We start from the raw sequence: 15931 nt of genomic DNA, 5'->3' as shown, positions 1-15931 counted from the left end.
ACTTTAAATGAGTCCACCCCACAAGATTACAGTTATAAACATGAGCCTCGTCTGAAACGCTAAGGGGGAGGAGTTTCTGTAATTTATAGTCATATTTTCAAAAGAAATCTAGTTTTAAATAAACTTCTTTTGAAGTGTTGGTGCTTAATGTAAAAATATATAGTGTAAATGATAAATCACGTTTCAGAATTATGCTGGCTACTGTATACAGGCCACCAGGGCACCATAAAGATTTTATCAAAGAATTTGCGGACTCTCTATCAGAATTAGTATTTTCTGCAGATAAAGTACTAATTTTTGGTGATTTTAATATACATGTAGATAATGAAAAAGATGCATTGGGATTGGCATTCAAAGACATTGTAAACTCAATTGGAGTTAGACAACACGTGTCAGGAGTGGGACCTACTCATTGTCGTAATTATACTCTAGATCTAATATTATCACTTGGAATTAATGTTGATGCCGTTGAAATTCTGCAGCAGAGCGATGACATCTCAGATCATTATCTAGTCTCATGTAAATTACATTTAGCCAAGGCTGCAAAGCCGACTCCGTGTTATAAATACGTTAAACCTATAACTTTTGCCACTAAAGATTGCTTTATCAATAATCTTCCTAATCAGTTTCATCATCTCAGCATCCAGGATAGCTTAGAAGAACTTGATATTTCAACAGAACCTTTTAACTCTCTCTTTTCCAGCACTTTATACACAGTTGCTCCGCTGCGCTTAAAGAAGATTAAAGAAAATAGTCCAACGCCGTGGTACAATGAGCAGACACAGGCCCTTCAGAGAGCAGCCAGAAAAATGGAGCGCAACTGGAAGAAAACTAAACTAGAGGTATTTCGCATTTCATGGAAAGAGAGCTCGATTGCTTACAGAGAGGCTTTAAACCCTGCTAGATCTGCTTATATTTCAACCCTATTAGAAGAAAATAAACATAATCCTAGGTATTTATTTGAAACAGTGGCTAAACTAACAAAATAGAAAGCTTCAAGCTCAGAAGTCTCCAAGCAACACAGCAGTAATGACTTTATGAACTTCTTCACTTATAAGATTGATAATATCAGGGACAAAATTATAACTATGCAATCGTCTACTACAGTATCACATCAGGGAGTGCATTGTAGTCTCCCTGAGGAAAAATGTTTTGCTATAGGAGAGGAAGAATTTTGCAAACTCGTTAATTCATCTAAATCGACAACTTGTATGTTAGACCCTATACTGACTAAGCTACTGAAAGAGATGCTTCCAGAGTTCATAGATCTTCTTCTTAATATCATTAATTCGTCTTTGTCTCTAGGATACGTACCAAAAACCTTTAGGCTGGCTATGATTAAACCGTTTGTTAAAAAAAACGCAACTTGATCCTACAGAATTAGTCAATTACAGGCCGATCTCGAATCTGCCTTTTCTGTCAAAGATATTAGAAAAAGCAGTATCCTCACAACTGTGTTCCTTTCTTGAAAGAAATTATATCTGCGAGGATTTTCAGTCAGGATTTAGACCGTACATTAGTACCGAGACAGCTCTCATCAGAGTCACAAATGATTTGCTCTTATCATCCGATCGTGGTTGTATCTCTCTATTAGTGTTACTTGATCTTAGTGTTGCATTTGACACCATTGACCAAAACATTCTTTTAGATAGACTCGAAAATTATGTTGGCATTAGTGGAATTGCATTAGCATGGTTTAAATCATACTTATCTGACCTTTATCAGTTTGTAGCAGTAAATGAAGAGATGTCTTATCGATCACAAGTTCAGTATGGCGTACCACAAGGCTCAGTACTAAGACCGCTGCTGTTCACTCTGTACATGCTACCATTAGGAGATATCATTAGGAAACATGAAATTAGCTTTCACTGTTATGCGGATGATACTCAGCTGTATATTTCTTCAAAACCTAACAAAACTTACCAATTCACAAAATTAACGGAATGCATAGCTGATATAAAAAATTGGATGACTAGTAATTTCCTACTACTAATATATTTTGAAAAAACAGAGATTCTAATTATTGGACAAAAAACGTCCACACGTAATAACCTACAATACAGTCTAACACTTGATGTCTGCTCTGTTAAGTCTTTTTTCCATCTTAAAAATATATCTACATTACGCCATATGCTCTCATTGAAAAATGCGGAACAATCAGTTCATGCGTTCATGACCTTAAGGCTAGATTATTGTAATGCTCTACTGGGTCGTTAGGGTTAGGGTTAGAGTGTTTGTTAGAGTGGCCTTATGTTGACAAAGAAGGCGCAGAGAGCTCTCATTGGATGGGAGGCACATGACCCATGGATCCTCACTGCCTGATTCCGCACAACGAACAGGAGGATGAACATGGATATCATCCAATGCTATGCCCCAACCAATGACAGCGAAGAAGACGTCAAAGAGGATTTCTATAACAGGCTACTGACCATCATCCAGGCATGCCCAAGACGAAACATCATCGTGACCATGGGTGACTTCAATGCCAAGATCGGCAGTAACAACCAAGGGTATGAGGAAATAATGGGAAAACAAGGCTTGGGGGAGATGAATGAGAATGGGGAGAGATTTGCCAACCTATGTGACACTACCAACCTAGTCATAGGCGGGAGCTTCTTCTAACATAAACAAATACATAAGGCTACCTGGGTGACACCAGACCTGATGACGGAAAACCAGATCGACCATGTATGCATCAGGAAAAGGTTTAGAAGATCTCTTGAATATGTTGGGTCAGAAGGAGAGCGGATGTTGCATCCGACCACCATCTCCTGGGCGCCCACTTGAAGCTCAAGCTCAGGCGGAACTGGACAGGGCAATCCAGTCAACGCCAGAGGTATAACATCAGTGCTCTGGAAGAAACAGCCAGGCTAGAAGTGTTTCGAAGCACACTCTCAAAAAAGGCCCAGATCCTACAGCAGCGGATCGACAGAAATACCATGGATGAAAAATGGCAGAGCATTAAAGAGGTAATAACATCAACATGTAAGGAAGTGCTAGGGAACAAGAAGAAGGGGCAAAAAAAAAAAAGGATCTCAGTGGGGACTTTAGAAAAGATCCAGGAAAGGAAAAGGAAGAAGGCAGAAATAAACAGTAGCCACACACGTGATAGAAAAGCCAAGGCCCAAGAGCAGTATACAGAAGCAAAAAGAATAGTAAAGTGGAGTATAAGGGCAGACAAGAGAAATTACATGGAAGCACTGGCAGCAGAGGCAGAATATCCGCCTCAAAATGGTAACATGAGAGAGCTGTATACAAACATCAAAAAGCTCTCAGGTAAATTCAGCCAATCAGAGAGGCCAGTTAGAGACAGAGAAGGAAAAGCTATTCCAGGGATAGAACAGCAAAAGCATAGATGGGCAGAGCATTTCGAGGACCTCTTGAACAGACCTTCTCCACTAAACCCAGTAAATATCCAGCCAGCCAGTTGTGACCTTCCTATCATTTGTGGCGTTCCATCGAAGGAAGAAATGTATAAGGCCATCAAGCAATTGAGAAACGGGAAGTCAGCCGGGCCAGACACCATTCCTGCAGAAGTTTTAAAAGTGGATGAAGTGACCACTGTGGAAATGCTCTATCCTCTATTCCAAAACATCTGGGAGGAGGAAGACATTCCAACAGAGTGGAAGGAGGGCTATCTCATCAAGCTCCCAAAGAAGGGTGATCTTAGTCCTGCTCCAACTACAGGGGGATAACACTGCTGCCAACTCCAGGCAAGATATTCAATAGAGTCCTCCTAAACAGGATAAAAGATGCGGTCGACCCACATCTCAGAGACCAACAAGCTGGCTTTAGGAAGAGTAGATCCTGCATTGACCAGATAACAACTCTGCGGATTATCCTGGAATAGTCTTGGGAGTGGAACTCACCTCTCTATGTCAATTTTATTGACTATGAGAAGGCTTTTGACAGCGTGGATAGGCAGACCACTTGGAGTCTGTTGAGACACTATGGGGTACCAGCAAAGATCACTAACATCATCAGGAACTCATATGAGGGAATGACCTGCAGAGTGGTATATGGCCAGCAGCTTACCGATGCCTTCCAAGTGCAAACAGGGGTGAGACAAGGATGCCTATTGTCACCCTTCCTTTTCCTGTTGGCAATAGATTGGGTAATGAAGACATCAACTGCCCAGAAGAGAAATGGCATCCAATGGACACCTTGGACACAATTGGATGACCTCGACTTTGCTGATGACCTGGAACTTCTTTCCCACACCCAGCAACAAATGCAAGAGAAGACCAACATCATCGCAACTCATTCAGCAAGCCTTGGACTCATTATAAACAAAGGGAAGAGCAAGATCCTCAAAGTCAACAACAACAACACGGCTCCCATCAGGCTAGAAGGAGAAGCACTAGAGGAAGTGGAAAGCTTCACCTATCTTGGCAGCGTAGTCGACAAGTGGGGAGGGACAGAGGCGGATGTGAAGGTGCGGATTGGAAAGGCAAGGGCAGTTTTCCATCAGCTGAAGAAAGTCTGGGGATCCTCTGAGCTGCCTAGGAACACCAAGATCAGGATCTTTAACTCCACGATAAAGCCTGTTCTACTGTACGGTGCAGAGACCTGGAGAACAACAGTCATTACCATGAAGAAAATCCAGTCATTTATTAACACCTGTCTCAGACGAATCCTAAGGGTACGCTGTCCGGACACCATCAGTAACCTGGAGATGTGGCAGCGAACAGGACAGCAGCCTATTGAGGAAGATAACCCAGGCCCTTTGGCACAAATCACCCCAGACACACAAGTTTTAAAAACTAGCATGATCCAGCAGTTAAGAGCTGACATCATGCTAACTCTGGATACTCATTGTGTAGCCTGCTAAAGCACTAAAACATGTGTGAAATGTTTTCAAACTTGTCTATAATTGTTCGGACACTACAATAAAAAAACCTTAATCATAGATTTTTTTTTAAATCATTTTAATCATTTAAACATTTTTTTGAGCTAAAATGTGCTTACCTCTCATGCTATGTGTCTCTTTTCTTTGGAGGATGAGAAAAATGGATGGCTTTTCAAAATTATCTGGTCACATGACCAATTTCTTCTATGGTTTTCCAGAAACAAGGGGTGGATCTACTTCCCCCCTGGCACAAATCACCCCACTCTCCCCTAATAACAGATAACAACAGAATACAAAAACGTGAAGATGCTTTCCTGTGTGATGACATCATGGAGTAGATGACGTCCCTGGAAGAACGTTTGATCAGAACTTTGAGAGAACATAGCAAGCTAAAGTTTTTTGTTATAAAGTTTTTTTGTTTGTTGCTCTATTTGTTTGTTTGTTCATATTTTTCTATCATATATTTTTGTTTAGTTTCTTCAGTTTTTTTTTTATTTTTAGATCAACTGTCTGTATTACACCCACAGTCACGTGTAAATGGATTTATAATGTCCGTATTACTAAATTTATGTCCGTTATTATTTTTTTATTCATATTTTATCACGGATGTTTTGTTTTCTCAACAGGCAGTTAACAAATTATAGACACTCTCAGATAATTATGTTAAGTCTGTTAAAAATATAATGTAATAAAAATAATCTATAAGCCAAGTCATATTTAATTTCACTCATTCTCTTCACCTTGAAAGCAAATATGATCCATGTGTCCCAGTGCACTGAAATATTTCATGAAAGTACTTACTGTCTTGACGTTTGTTCTTCGTTAATATATCATGTTTTCTCCTTCACGGCACAACCTGAAAAACACTTTCAGTTGAACTGAACTTTGTGTTCAGAAAAGAGTGTGTAGTCTAACAGGTTTTCCTGGATTCGGCACATGACCGACTCTGACTGGAGAGAGAGAATAAACCACAGAACAGCATCAGTCCCTGAAAATCACATCAATCCTGCGGGAAATTATTATTCATGTTCTCAAATCACAAAATACATATACTCTGTAAAATACAGGATAAAATTGGCGGGATCCCAATCAGTCGACATTGTTACATGTGTGTCCTGTGTTTCCCCCGTTCTTTGTGTATTTGGTTCAGTCCTGTTTCCAGTTTCCCGCTCCTCGTTAGTGTTTAGTTTATTCACCTGTGTCTAGTTCATTTGCCCCAGCTGTGCCTTGTTTCCCTAATCTGTTCTCTGTCTATGTAAACCCTGTGTTCTCCCTCACTCCTTGTCGGTTCTCGTTTATGTAACGTTTGTGTATGGTGTGTTGCTGTTTCCCGTGATCCTTGTTTTGTTTGAGTAAATTATATTCGAATTGGACCTGTTGACTGCTGCCTCTTCCTCTGCCTGCACCACACCCGTAACAGAAGAACCGACCTTAACATCGATGGATGCAGCAGTCCAAATCCTTCTCCTGTCCCAGGAGGATCAGTCCCTCGAGGCCCACACACAGAGGTATTTGGACTTGGTACCTCTAGTTCATTATGATGACACCAGCCTCTGTGTGTTCTTCCGGGCAGGCCTAAACGCTGAGACCAAAGCATGCCTGCCCGGAGATGGGCCTCGAGGGAACTTCGCGGCGTACATAGAGTGGGTGCTGGTGGCTTGTGGATCGCCGCTCACATTGGGCCCCACCGAGCCAGAGACCGTCCAGCCTGAGACCGTCCAGCCAGAGCTTCACGTCAGCCACGTCCAGCCAGAGCTTCACGTCAGCCACGTCCAGCCAGAGCTTCACGTCAGCCACGTCCAGCCACAGCTTCAAGTCACGCCAGCCATCAGGCCTATCACCGGATCGGTCTCGGGGCGCCCAAGACTAATGTCCAGTGTGATGGACCCACCGCTCATGTCGACGCGGAGGGCCAAGAAGACCATCATGCCTGGGTCTTGTCCCACAGAGCCTGAGCCCGTCGCCTGCCCGCCAGAGCCTGAGCCCGCACCGCTGGTTCCGTCCAGCCCAGCCAAGCCCTCACCGCTGGTTCCGTCCAGCCCAGCCAAGCCCTCACCGCTGGTTCCGTCCAGCCCAGCCGAGCCTTCACAGCTAGTTCCGTCCAGCCCAGCCGAGCCTTCACAGCTGGTCCCGTCCAGCCCAGCCGAGCCTTCACAGCTGGTCACGTCCAGCCCTGCTGAGCCTGAGCTTCCCTGCAGCCCTGCCGAGCCTGAGCTTCCCTGCAGCCCTGCCGAGCCTGAGCTTCCCTGCAGCCTTGCCGAGCCTGAGCTTCCCTGCAGCCCTGCCGAGCCTGAGCTTCCCTGCAGCCCTGCCGAGCCTGAGCTTCCCTGCAGCCCTGCCGAGCCTGAGCTTCCCTGCAGCCCTGCCGAGCCTGAGCTTCCCTGCACGCCTGCCGAGCCTGAGCTTCCCTGCACGCCTGCCGAGCCTGAGCTTCCCAGCACGCCTGCCGAGCCTGAGCTTCCCTGCACGCCTGCCGAGCCTGAGCTTCCCTGCACGCCTGCCGAGCCTGAGCTTCCCTGCACGCCTGCCGAGCCTGAGCTTCCCTGCACGCCTGCCGAGCCTGAGCTTCCCTGCACGCCTGCCGAGCCTGAGCTTCCCTGCACGCCTGCCGAGCCTGAGCTTCCCTGCACGCCTGCCGAGCCTGAGCTTCCCTGCACGCCTGCCGAGCCTGAGCTTACCTGCACGCCTGCCGAGCCAGAGTTTCGCGTCACGCCTGCCGGGCCGGAGCTTCGCGTCATGCCGGCCGAACCAGAGCCTTCTCCGCTGGTCCCGTCCAGCCCTTCAGAGCCTTTTCCGCTGGTCCCGTCCAGCCCTTCAGAGCCTTCTCCGCTGGTCCCGTCCAGCCCTTCTGAGCCTTCACCGCTGGTTCCATCCAGCATAGCCGGGCCTTCACTGCTAGCCCAGCCAGAGACTTTCCACGTCCCGTCTGCCCACCCAGAGACTGTCCACGTCCCAGAGCCTGTCCCAGAGCCTGTGATTCCCCCCAAGAAAGTTTTGGGGGGGGGATATAGGCCACCTGAAGGTGCGTCTCCACCATGGCCACCTGAAGTGGCCTCTCCACCCTGGCCACCTGAAGTGGCCTCTCCACCCTGGCCACCTGAAGTGGCCTCTCCACCCTGGCCACCTGAAGTGGCCTCTCCACCCTGGCCACCTGAAGTGGCCTCTCCACCCTGGCCACCTGAAGTGGCCTCTCCACCCTGGCCACCTGAAGTGGCCTCTCCACCCTGGCCGCCCGAGGGAAAGTCTCCACCCTGGCCGCCCGAGGGAAAGTCTCCGCCCTGGCCGCCCGAGGGAAAGTCTCCGCCCTGGCCGCCCGAGGGAAAGTCTCCGCCCTGGCCTCCTGCACATCCTGCTCCGCCCTGGCCTCCTGCACATCCTGCTCCGCCCTGGCCTCCTGCACGTCCTGCTCCGCCCTGGAGGCTTCCTGCTCAGGGTAGGCCACGCCCTCGTCAGCCTCCAGGGCGCCCGCCCCCCCCACCCCTTTTGAAGTTATACGGCGCGAGGACGCGCCTTTTTGGAGGGGGCGTTATGTTACATGTGTGTCCTGTGTTTCCCCCGTTCTTTGTGTATTTGGTTCAGTCCTGTTTCCAGTTTCCCGCTCCTCGTTAGTGTTTAGTTTATTCACCTGTGTCTAGTTCATTTGCCCCAGCTGTGCCTTGTTTCCCTAATCTGTTCTCTGTCTATGTAAACCCTGTGTTCTCCCTCACTCCTTGTCGGTTCTCGTTTATGTAACGTTTGTGTATGGTGTGTTGCTGTTTCCCGTGATCCTTGTTTTGTTTGAGTAAATTATATTTGAATTGGACCTGTTGACTGCTGCCTCTTCCTCTGCCTGCACCACACCCGTAACAGACATGTTGACTACGTCTCCGTTCCCTCCTTCAGGAAACGAGGATTGCATACGTAACCGAGACGATCCCCTGGAGTAAGAGGATTTTTTTAATGCTTAAAGAAACACAAAATACCAAACAAATCTCAAAAAGACAAATATTAACACAATTCCAAGAAGTCCAAATAGCAGCAAACAGAATAAATAAGCAAAATAAACCTAAAGAAACGTAAAGTATAAATTAAATACACAAATAAAATATTATCATCAAAAAATACCTTCAGAAGATTACATAGTTTTAGGGCCCATTTGCACCCATTTGCATTAAGCTTTGTATCGTTAGAAACCCAGTCATATTTTTGAATGGTCAGGCATTATTCCCTCATTTTCCCCTGAGATGGGAGAAAGCAGTTCCTGCTTATAATGACATAAAAATCTTCATTTTGCGTCATTTTAAGCAGGAAGTCCCATATCTTTGTAGAGGGGTTGAGACTACAAACACTCGTTCCTCATTTATTCAGGGGGTGGGACACACTCACGCTACATATCTATAACAGATCAGTGGGTGGGACTTCACTTGCAGAAACTAAAAGCAATATCCGCCATCTTGTTTGGAAGCTAAGCTAACAGGCGCTGTGTAGGCAGATGTGAAGTTACGACAATGGCGGAAGATACTCAATATGATATGGAAGAAGAGGATGGAGGTGATGGAGGAACAGGAGGCGGCTGCTGCGGCAGAATACCTGCCTGTCGCGGACGAGGAGCCCGGACTGGCTCAAGCCGGGGCGGACTGAACACAGAGATTTGTACTTGTACTTGTCCACAGTACTTGAGAGAGTCCGTCGGCTGCAAAGAATTTCAACTATGCCAATTTCTCCTGGACGAAATCTCAGAATCAGACAAGGACACGGACAACATGTATGTTAGACCCTATTCCGACTAGACCAATGAAAGATATGCTTCCAGATGTCATAGATCCTCTTCTCAATATCATTAATTCATCTTTGTCACTAGGATACATACCAAAAACCTTTAAGCTGGCTATGATCAAACCACTTGTTAAAAAAACGCAACTTGATCCTACAGAATTAGTCAATTACAGGCCGATCTCGAATCAGCTGTGTTCCTTTTTAGAAAGAAATGATATCTGTGAGGATTTTCAGTCCGGATTTAGACCGTACCATAGTACCGAGACAGCTCTCGTTAGAGTCACCAATGATTTGCTCTTATCATCCGATCGTGGTTGTATCTCTCTATTAGTGTTACTTGATCTTAGTGCTGCATTTGACACCACTGACCACAACACTCTTTTAAATAGACTAGAACACTATATTGGGATTAGTGGAATTCCACTAGCATGGTTTAAATCACACTTATCTGACCATTATCAGTTTGTAGCAGTAAATGAAGAGATGTCTTATCGATCACAAGTTCAGTATGGCGTACCACAAGGCTCAGTACTAGGACCGCTGCTGTTCACTCTGTACATGCTACCATTAGGAGATATCATTTGGAAGGATAGCATTAGCTTTCACTGTTATGCCGATGATACTCAGCTCTATATTTCTTCACGCTCTGACGAAACTTACCAATTCACAAAATTAACGGAATGCATAGCTGATATAAACAATTGGATGACTAGTAATTTCCTACTACTTAACTATGAAAAAACAGAGATTCTTATTATTGGACAAAAAACTTCCACACGTAATAACCTAGAATACTGTCTAACACTTGATGGCTGCTCTGTTAAGTCTTCGTCATTGGTTAGGAACCTGGATGTGCTCTTTGATACCAATCTTTTATTTGAAAGTCACGTCTAGTTATGAAAGTCATGTCTAGAATCTGTAAAACCGCATTTTTTTAATCTTAAAAATATATCTAAATTACGTCATATGCTCTCAATGACAAATGCGGAACAATTAGTTCATTTGTTCATGACATCAAGGCTAGACTATTGTAATGCTCTACTGGGTGGTTGCCCTGCACGCTTAATAAATAAACTACAGCTAGTTCAAAACGCAGCCGCTCGAGAACCAGGAAATATGACCATATTAGCCCGGTTCTGTCAACACTGCATTGGCTGCCTATTAAACATCGTATAAATTTTAAAATATTGCTGATTACTTACAAAGCACTAAATGGTTTAGCTCCCAGTACTTGAGCGAGCTCTTAACGCACTATAGTCCTTCACGTCTATTGCGATCTCAAAATTCCGGACAGTTGATAATACCTAGAATATCAATATCGACTGCTGGCAGTAGATCCTTTTCCTATTTAGCACCAAAACTCTGGAACAGTCTTCCTACTATTGTCCGGGAAGCAGACACACTCTGTCAGTTCAAAGCTAGACTAAAAACACATCTCTTTGACCTAGCATACACATAACACACTATAGACTTCTATAACTCTGTTATGCTGCATAGATTAGGTCAGCCGGAACCGGGAACATTTCCCATAAATCCTGATGTACTCGTTACATCATAAGAAGGATGGCGTCTATGCTAATATTAGTCTCTCTGTTTATCCCGTGGTTTACCGCAGTCCGCCATATCCAGATCTGATGAAGGACCTGCACCAGGACCCACTCACACACACACTCACACACACACTCTCACACACACATACTCCAGATCTGATGAAGGACCTGCACCAGGACCCCCTCACACACACACTCTCACACACACTCACACACACACACACACTCCAGATCTGATGAAGGACCGGCGCCTGGACACGACGACAATGCAGTCCTGAAGTGTCCCTTTTCCTCTGTACAGATAAAACGTTGTCGGGATAATTCCGGTTTCATGTGGCTACGTGGAAGCGATAAAATTTTTTGTATTATACATTTTTAAGGCCCGACAAGTAGATTGTTGAGGGTTGGTTTGTAAAGAAGGACTACACGCCTGCACAACAAAAACGCGCATACCTGTAGACTAAACACGTAATACGCATGTGCACACCATCAGCGTATTCACAGGTTTGCGTTTTTGAAGTTTGCGCAGAGATAACTTTTTTTTTTCTCAAAATATTTCAAGGCTTGTACCTTGGAACCTATTTCAAGGTTTGCGTTCTCAAGCCGCCAAACACTGTTTTGTGCAAATGAGCGGCCGAGGCGCATTAAGCGTTTTCTGTTTTTCTAACTTTAGCTGGACAATAACTTTATTCTAGAGCTGCTGTAAAGCCAGAACAATTTCCTACTTTAATTTCCTATTATCACTGTAAAGCTGCTTTGAAACAATCTATGTTGTTAAAAGCGCTATATAAATGAAGGAGACTTGACTTGACTTTAAGACAAACCTGTTGACTTATGAATGTGTAAATTCATAAGTTGACAGCATTGCTGAGTATTTTCTGCTTAAAACAGTCTCAAAAACACGGTTTGAAATCGCTGGTGTTTCTTCACAAACGACCTTGTAACCAATCAGATCAACGTGTGATCGTCAACCAGTGGATCTCTGAGCTGAGTGAGTGAGTGGAGGCGGGGCTCATCTGCATATTCATAGAGCCGCGCATAATAAATGAGGCAAGGGTGTCGAGTTACATTCTAGATATTTTAAGGCATGAAGAAATTGTTTTAAAGGAAAAAACCTTTAAATCTAATTTTGGTGATCGAAGATGGGTTTTAAGGGATACAATTAATGAGCAATTCATTTCTGACCATGTTTATTAATCTTTAGTTAATACAAATACAACTTTTCAGTGTTCGTTCCTGTCGGCTCACTGCCATTAAATAACATTCATTTCAGTAAAGTTGAATTAGAAAATGTTGAAATCAATAAATGATGTAGACGTATTTGCAGTTCATGTTAACTAACAAACTTAACTTTATTGTAAAGCATAAGAAATATGTATTTCATCAGAAAATAAGAACTAATTCTATTTTTCAAATATTAATCTGATGAAGAGAACCCGAGTTCATTAATCAAAACCATCAGAAGAGCCGTGTATGAATGACACGAGAGAAGGTTTTTATTCCAAACAAAAGAAAAACAATGTTATTTACTGTCACCTACAGTACAAACGTGTACAAATACCAGAAAATAGAATCAAAGTGTGTGTAAAAAGTAATCCTGTAGAAACGTATGTTATGTACACGAGGCGACGCAAAAACCACTTATTGCACAAGAAAACAATAGCATCATATCTGTAATAATAATGATCAACTTAAAATACAATGGAGAAATAAGAAACTCTATAAGAAAACATTTAAATTATTTAAAGTTGACTGCCAGCATGTTTTTTATTTTAAACATATGTGTTTTTTTTCCTTTGAAATACAGCAGAAATTGTTAGAAAAATTAAACGTTCAAAAGCCAGAAATCCATAACATTTCCTTACATTGAACGTTCACCTGTAACTTTAATAGTGGACTGACGGTTTATCATAAATATCTAAAACATAAATCTCCAGTTTTTCCTCTCAGACTAGTTTAATGTTGGTTTGTGAAGGATCTCTGGCTCTCTGAAACAGTAGTTTTACTCTCGTGTTTCGGGTTAAAGAGAACTGCATTTCTCAAACGACAGACTCGCAGTCATTATACAGTCAAACATCAGTACAATTTCCCCAGAACGGACATATTTCATCTAAAATCAAGACCAAAACTGAAGTTTTGCATGAAGACATTTTTAGGGCCATTAACATTTTTGCTCTATGACATTAATTTCATGACAATGAAACATTTAGACCCATATTAGGGAAGCTTGTTCCAGCCACAGAATGAAAAATAAAAAAGGTAATTGCAACTTTTTATCTCACAATTCTGACATTTTATCTCAGAAATGCGTGATATATACTTACAATCGCGTGTTATAAAGTCAGAATTGTGTTATAAAGTCAGAATTGCGATATAAACATGCAATTCTGAGTGAAGTGGTTTCACTCTGATTTCAAGTATATTTCTCGCAATTGCGAGTTTACATCACACAATTCTGACACACAATGTGAGTTTATATCACGCAATTCTGACACACACAAGGGTTTATAATTGTTACTAATTCTATAATAATAATAACAAATTAAATAACAGACAAAAATGACGTCAGGACAGGATGATTGGTCCTAAAAACAGGCTTTATCCCAGACGGCAACATAGTGTCGGCCCAGATCCGGCACGCGTGGAATCCACATGAGGCCCGGATCTGGGCCAGATCTGATCCGACACTATGTTGCCATCTGTGAATTCTCTAAAGCAAAATATATTTTATTCTTTTGATTTTAGGGTGAAATATGGTGGAGTTTTTGTGAAATTAACACTCCGTTGCAGGTTAATATCGGCGACCCGTGAGAGAGAAAGTAGTTCAAGCAAAGTCACATTTTTCATAAAACAGACATCATCACCCTCTTCATTTTCCGTTCCTTTGCAGATTTTGGCAAATGCACGTACAGTCACACCTGTGCAAACACACATTTACACACTGCGGACAGATATTCCCATATATCCATGTAGCTTCAGAACTGTACACAGACAGGCTGAATGTTTTTATACATATATCTGGTTTACAGTCCCTCAGGAAGGCAACGCAAACATTTGTAAGGCAAGATCCATTTGACGCACACATTCTGCCATCCTGAGAAAGAAAAGTGTGAGGGCCGCGTAGCCCTTTAAAACACACGAGTGTATGTACAGAGAGTTTCAGAAGGCCGATCCCAGCAGATGCGTGTGTTTCAGTCCCGTCGCTCTCCGTTCGCCTCACATTTCAGAGGATTTGGGATTTCAGGAATGGAGAAATCTGACGCCTGAGAGACGAAACCAGTTTAAAGCAAAAAATTAATTTCCGTGTGGCTTAGTTTTCCTTCAGCTTCTCCTGGTACGTGTAAACAGTGGGAAAACTGGTTGACTTTCCTGTCTTTTTAGAGCTAATTTGTCTCGTATTTGATTAGGTTTGCATTAGTGATTCTGTTATTTCCTGTTTGTTACTGTGAAGCTGCTTTGAAACAATAAGTTCTAAAAAATGTAACATTATAACACTGTAACTGTTCTCTTTAGAACTCTCAGCTGACACTTTAGAACTCTCAGCTGACACAACGTTTCACTTCGGTTTGGACACGTTTTTGAGCATCTAAGTATTCAATCAATCAAAATAAGTTCGGGGCCACTGAGAATGTAACTTTTTTTAGGCAAATTCGCACTATTTTTCTGTCCAAATGTTCAACGCTCCGCTGACCGCACAACGCCATTCCGTTGCGTGAAGACGAACCTTTCCTCGTAACTGTCAGCGAGACGTAACTCTGTGTATGACCTTTGACCTGTGATGTCACTGGTGGTGTTTGTTGCAGTCGTCGTCCAGGCATCCGTTCATGCGATGCGATTCGTCCCCGAAGGCGCCCTGCGACTGCAGAAGCTCGAACTCCTCGTCCAGAAAGTCCAGCGAGTTGTTGCTCGGGAGCCCGCGGATGGTGAACTTGTTGGAGACTTTGGCCCATTGCTCGCGGTTGGCGGCCACACGCTCGTAAAGCTCGGCTGAGCGCGGGAACAGTTCCTGCAGGAGCCTGGGACAAATCATCCGAGATGTTAACTTCTCATGTACTTCTTTTTTTTTTTTTTAGAGGAAAAATACATACGCTGTAAAAAATGATCATGATTTTAACGGTAAAAGACTATTAACTGGTTATAACTGTGACAGATCTAACTGTACATTTAATGCAGTTTTACAGTAAAATACTGTTTAAATTTAAATACCAGTTTTTGGAAATGAAAAAGAACAAGTCATTGTATAATGTACAGTAAAAAAACTCTTCCCACAAATCCCTGCGTGACACTTCACATTTGATGTATTTTTGTTGAAATTACCATGTTTCTTCATAGTTTTTCTCTTTGTTTTTTTAATCAGTTATGTACATTAGGGTTCCCTTTCGAGGGAACTCGAACTGCGTCGGTGACGACACTAGGGGAACGCCCTTCAGCGTAGCACGTCTGAATTTATGAATGAAACCGAATCCAATCCTATTGGCGTTACGTGATGACGTAGCGTGTGACGGCATAAGCGGATGTGTACAAAAGCACGCCGGCACACAGAAAATGTCAGCTTTTTGCTATTCAGCAAGCGCTCTGTGTTGTGTTGAAATTAGTTTGTCCTATTTGGTGTTGTTTGTCTCAGTTCTGATCTATTTTGAAAATGAGTGAGCAGTTTAAAAATTGTGTGTTCCCGTGCCCTCGCTTTATCACGGCTGGGGACACACACGAGATGTATGTGGCTTGCTTAGGAATGCAGCACGCCCAAGCAGCTCTCGAGGGGGCTGCTTGCGGCCAC

The 15931-nt window shown here is 43.5% G+C and overlaps 2 protein-coding genes across 5 annotated transcripts in view; both read right to left on the bottom strand.

Annotated features, from left to right (window-relative positions):
- Nucleotides 1–5709, bottom strand: part of LOC130085485 (NLR family CARD domain-containing protein 3-like) — a 33721-nt gene extending 28012 nt beyond the window's left edge. The window contains exon 1 of one of the 4 annotated variants that reach the window (XM_056251261.1): nucleotides 5651–5709. The gene's annotated coding sequence lies outside the window, so the exon portion shown is untranslated. The remainder of the gene's footprint in view (nucleotides 1–5650) is intronic. The other 3 variants (XM_056251260.1, XM_056251263.1, XM_056251265.1) reach the window with 3 other exon arrangements.
- Nucleotides 5710–13963: 8254 nt separating this feature from the next.
- Nucleotides 13964–15931, bottom strand: part of LOC130085483 (cGMP-dependent 3',5'-cyclic phosphodiesterase) — a 166014-nt gene continuing 164046 nt past the window's right edge. The window contains exon 30 of the mRNA XM_056251255.1: nucleotides 13964–15170. Within this exon, the coding sequence (XP_056107230.1) occupies nucleotides 14936–15170 (235 nt within the window). The 3' untranslated portion in view covers nucleotides 13964–14935. The remainder of the gene's footprint in view (nucleotides 15171–15931) is intronic.

The sequence above is a fragment of the Rhinichthys klamathensis genome, unplaced genomic scaffold, assembly GCF_029890125.1.
Source record: "Rhinichthys klamathensis goyatoka isolate OS25496 unplaced genomic scaffold, OSU_Roscu_1.1 h1tg000080l_1, whole genome shotgun sequence".
Taxonomy (NCBI): Eukaryota; Metazoa; Chordata; class Actinopteri; order Cypriniformes; family Leuciscidae; genus Rhinichthys; species Rhinichthys klamathensis.
Note: the sequence above shows the minus strand (reverse complement) of the source record. Positions and strands in the feature narration are given on the sequence as shown.